This window comes from Orycteropus afer, unplaced genomic scaffold (assembly GCF_000298275.1).
Source record: "Orycteropus afer afer isolate SDZICR_OR568_19922 unplaced genomic scaffold, OryAfe1.0 scaffold00097, whole genome shotgun sequence".
In the NCBI taxonomy this organism is placed as follows: domain Eukaryota; kingdom Metazoa; phylum Chordata; class Mammalia; order Tubulidentata; family Orycteropodidae; genus Orycteropus; species Orycteropus afer.
In genome coordinates this window covers 9,384,478-9,388,901 of record NW_006921684.1, presented here as the reverse complement: position 1 = coordinate 9,388,901, position 4,424 = coordinate 9,384,478, and the positions used below count along the sequence as shown (strand labels likewise).

Here is a 4,424-nt window from a genome sequence, read left to right as displayed (position 1 = left end):
CTGTAACAGTTCCCACAATAACACATGTTGACATCATTCAGGTTTCTTTGATCAAATGTGTTTTAACCATCTGCTAACACAAATATCAGAAAATAAAACTCCACTCAGATACCCTCTTATCTTGATACGTCGAAGCCATGATGTTTCATTTTGTCTTGAAAGAAAAAGAAAAAAAAAAGACAGTAATTTTGAGTAAGCTGGAAAAAATTAAGTTTCTTGATGATTTGTGAGTTTGAAAAGTTGCCTGGGGATTTTAGTATTCAGTCTTAAATTCTGAAGTTTGGAAGATACTTGCGGAGATGATCCTTCCACCTGTTAGAATAACCAAATATAAAGTTAATGTTGTGAAAATGTAGTTAGTCTACTGTCTGCACTTCTGTTCTTTCTGCTTCTGAAGACATCATACATCACTCCTCACCCCTTGAAAGACTTGAGCAGACTTGAACTACTGGCTGCCAGCTACTTTAGGACCAGGTCTGCTTTTGCTCACCCAGGTACAGCACCTAGCTCTGGGTCTAGCATGTAAAACACCAGAGTATTTGCTGAATGAATACATGTGTTTAACTTCTAAAGGAGGTGTGGTCAGAGTCTACCTCAACATTTGGCAGACCAGTACAAAATGCAAATGTAAGTCCCTTGTTCAACACTTAAGAATTTCAAGATGGTAATAACAGAGCAGTAAACCCAGCATGGGGTCCTTCAAAGCACAGGGTGCTGTTGGACTCCATAGCATGCATGCCTATGAAGCCAGCCCTGGGTGTGGTAAGACAAATCACTGCTACGCCACAATCATATTCCTCCGCAGTAAAGATTACAACCTTGGAAATCCTCTGAGGCAGTTCTCCTCTGTCCTAGAGGGTTGCTATGACTTGAAATTGATTGCTAGCGATGCGTTTGGTTTGGTCTTTACAGGAGCACATCCCCAGGTCTTTTTGCTCGCAGAATGGCTGGTAGGTTCAAACGACTAACCTTTCATTTCGCAGCTGAGCACTTTAACCACTGCACCAACAGGGCTCCTAAATATGTTCAACTTAAAGGACTGTCCCTTATTCAGGGATTATGTAATTATGACCCCCCTGGTTATTATGGGAATCATTGCTTTATATGAAAAATGTTAGCAATGTTTATCCATATGCGTTCTTCTAAAGGGACATTTCTGTTTTCTTTTTTTGGGGAGGAAGGAAGGGGATATTAATAAAAAAAAAAAATCAAATCAAAATTTCTGTTTAAAGCTCTTTTTCTCTCCAAAACCCAGATAGTAATCCGTGGGGAAGTATAAAAGCTTCCACTTAGGAAGTGTTTAGTAATTAGAGAATTCAAATGCTGATTTGGCTCTTTGGTAACAATGTGAATATGAAGGATAGGATGGATAATATGACAGCCCCTTGTCATTGAACTTGATCAGAAATTACAAGGTTCAATGCACCTGAAAGTCTAGAATGACCAAAACACAGAAATCCTGCATTTATCAGACCTGTGGCTTTGAACTCCTAGTTTCTTCATTTCTAGGGATTCCTGCAAATGTCACATACTTCTGACAAACTTTGTGAGAAAACATTCTTTAAGTTACAGAACTCTGTCATTATGCAGTGACATCAGCCACTGCTGGACTGTTACTCTTTGTCTTCACAGACCTTTTGTAATATTGGTTTCGGTTAGAGCTTGAAAGCTTTGGCAAGCTCAGAACTGAGGGTAGAGTGGTACTACAATGGGTACTACCTTTGTACCACTTTTATAACATCATATTAACCATAATTCTCCAACCCATGTTGTGCTAGAAAATAAAAAAGTTTTAGAAAATGGCTTTTTCTTTGCAAGGTTTTTATAAGAGTTGACAAATTTAATTACAAACAAAAATGTTTTTCTGAGCAGTTCCTTTCAAAGAGTTGATCTGTAATACTTAATGACCGTAGAGATACTGCCTCAGAAACCCAAGGAGGTGTCACTATGAGTCAGGATTGACTCGACAGCAGTGAGTTTGGGTTTTTTTTTTTTTTTTTTTTGACTATTTTAACTAATCATTTTCCCCACAAAACCTGATATCCATGTTGATGTCCAAGCCAGAACCCCAAAAGTCATCCAGGCCCAACCCCACCCAAATCTAACTGATCACCAAGTCCCATCACCTCTGCCCCTCAGCATCTCTTTGCCCTCTCCACTGCTACTATCTAATGTTAGAGCCTGATCATTTTGTCCAGACTATTGAAATTGCTGGGAACTCATTTCCTAGTATCTCACTGCCCATACATAATCCATTAACTTATACTCAAAGTCACCTATATATATTTCAAGTCTTATCAATTCACAGAATTCGTAAAATGCTTCAACTGTGCTCCACTGCAATCAGAAGTAAGTCTAACCTCTTTAGAAGTCTTCTTCTGTCCTGACTATTCTTGTGAATAGTCACCCCTATAACTCCCCATCTGCACTCTGTTCCAGCCACTGTCCTATACCTGTAGTTGCTGATTGTGTCAATATCTCACATGCTGTGCCCTTTGTCAGGCCAACTCTTAGAGAATGGGAAAGAGGGAACAAGGGAGATATACAGGAAGACAGTGCAGGACAAAGAGGTTTCTTCTGGCATCAATGGATGGAGGCTGCACAGAGTGGCAGCCTCAAGCACAGAGAGGAAGAATGCTATTATCAGCTGGGCAGAAGAGAGGGGAAGTTTGACAGGGAAGAGAGAACAGCTGTGTTTTTAAGACCTACAGGAAAATACACCAAAACCAAAGCAAACTCACTGCCATTGAGTCAATTCGACTCATAGTGACCCCTCCTTGGGTTTCTGAGGCAGTATCTCTACGGAAGTAGATTGCCCAACCTTCCTTCCAAGGAGTGGCTGGTGGGTTTGAACCGCCAGCCTTCTGGTTAGCAGTCAAATGCCTTAGGCACTATGCCACAAGATCTCCCAGCACAATAGAACACTAATAAAAATGTGCGGTCATTTATAAGCACTCTGAAGTTAGCAATATTTTAGTACAACATCACTCCTACCATAAAAACTTTGCTTGGACTTTCATCAATATTCACACCACAGGTTCTTTTGAACCCTTGTGCTTTTGATGGACTCTCATCTGTATCCACTTCATCGGATGAAGAAAATTGACTTTTTCTAGCATAAGTGAAACAACCGTCAGGTGTAGAGGCTCTGCTTTCAGTAATGTCATCTGTACCAGTGTCCTCAGTCCCTGCAGGGAATGGGAATGCTGATGGCTGTGTGCAAGCTTCTCCACTTTCTTCACAGCTTTTTGACGAGGACGGAAACTTTGCTGGAGATGTACAGCTCAAGAAGAGCAGATTATTTTGCAAAAAGTGTTTTAAACGTGTTTTTCTGGGAATGCTGCCTCTCTTAATCGCTGTCCGGAGCTGAGACTCTTCTGCAATGACATACACTCTAGAGCGGCCCCTGGTCACTGCAGTGTATACGTGCTGCCAGTGCTGACGGCCCGCCTTCCCAACGACATACACGACCGTTTTCTCCTCGGAGCCCTGGGAAAAAATAACACATTATGAAGACTTCATGCTGTGTAAGAGTTCATTGGTTCAGACAGTTCAAAAGATGGCAAAGAGTAACTTTTCAAATCGCTCATGAACACCTCTTCTACCTGGCCAGAGTATTCATATACATCCATCTTATGGATTCCATTCTATTCACTATCCAAGGACTCACGTTTATCCTGCTATGTTCAGGTCTCATATAGATCCACAACTCGTTTATACAAATTTTAAAGAAGGTATACAGTGCTAAGAAATTATTATACAAGCTTTATGTCTAAATGTGTCATCCCACTGCTACTCATAATGGCAAAAAATAGAGCAGTGCCTAAGGCATTTGACTCTAACCAGAAGGTTGGAAGTTCAAGCCCACCAGCTGCTCCACAGAAGGAAGACAGGGCAATCTACTTCCAAAGAGATTTACCACCTTGGAAACCCAATGGGGGTTGCTATGAGTCAGAATTGACTTGAGGCAATGGGTTTTTAAAATATCTAATACAAGTAGAACAGATAAGTAAACTTACACAGACATATACATTATTTTGCAAATATCAAAGAGGCCTTAAAATATAACAAGTGTAAAAGCTAGATATAAAAATATTTCTTAAAGAATAGTCATAACTATGCAACATAAAATAAAGTTAATCTGATTCAAAAATGTATATAAAAATGATGATAGCTATGTAACACAAAACACAACTAATCCCAAAAAGGTTAGGAAATTGTACCAAAACTGTGACAAAACTATCCGTAAGTGGTGGGTAAGTGAGTGCGGTGTAGTAAATTACTTAGTGTGGCTTTTCTACCCATAAGTCTTTGTAAACTCCAAGGTGGGATTGTCTATGAGCAACTGAGCAGCTCCTTATTGCTGAAGTTATCCACCTGGGTTATTTCTGTTGGGCGTGGCACAAAACAATGTTCTGGGAGGT

At 40.2% G+C, this 4,424-nt stretch overlaps 1 protein-coding gene across 1 annotated transcript in view; it reads right to left on the bottom strand.

The window, feature by feature from the left end:
- Window positions 1-207: 207 nt before the first annotated feature.
- Window positions 208-4,424, bottom strand: part of HELB (DNA helicase B) — a 36,477-nt gene continuing 32,260 nt past the window's right edge. Inside the window, exons 12-13 of the mRNA XM_007942746.1 lie at window positions 2,995-3,489; window positions 208-312 (exon numbers count right to left, since the gene is read on the bottom strand). Coding sequence (XP_007940937.1) covers window positions 208-312; window positions 2,995-3,489 — 600 coding nt within the window. The remainder of the gene's footprint in view (window positions 313-2,994; window positions 3,490-4,424) is intronic.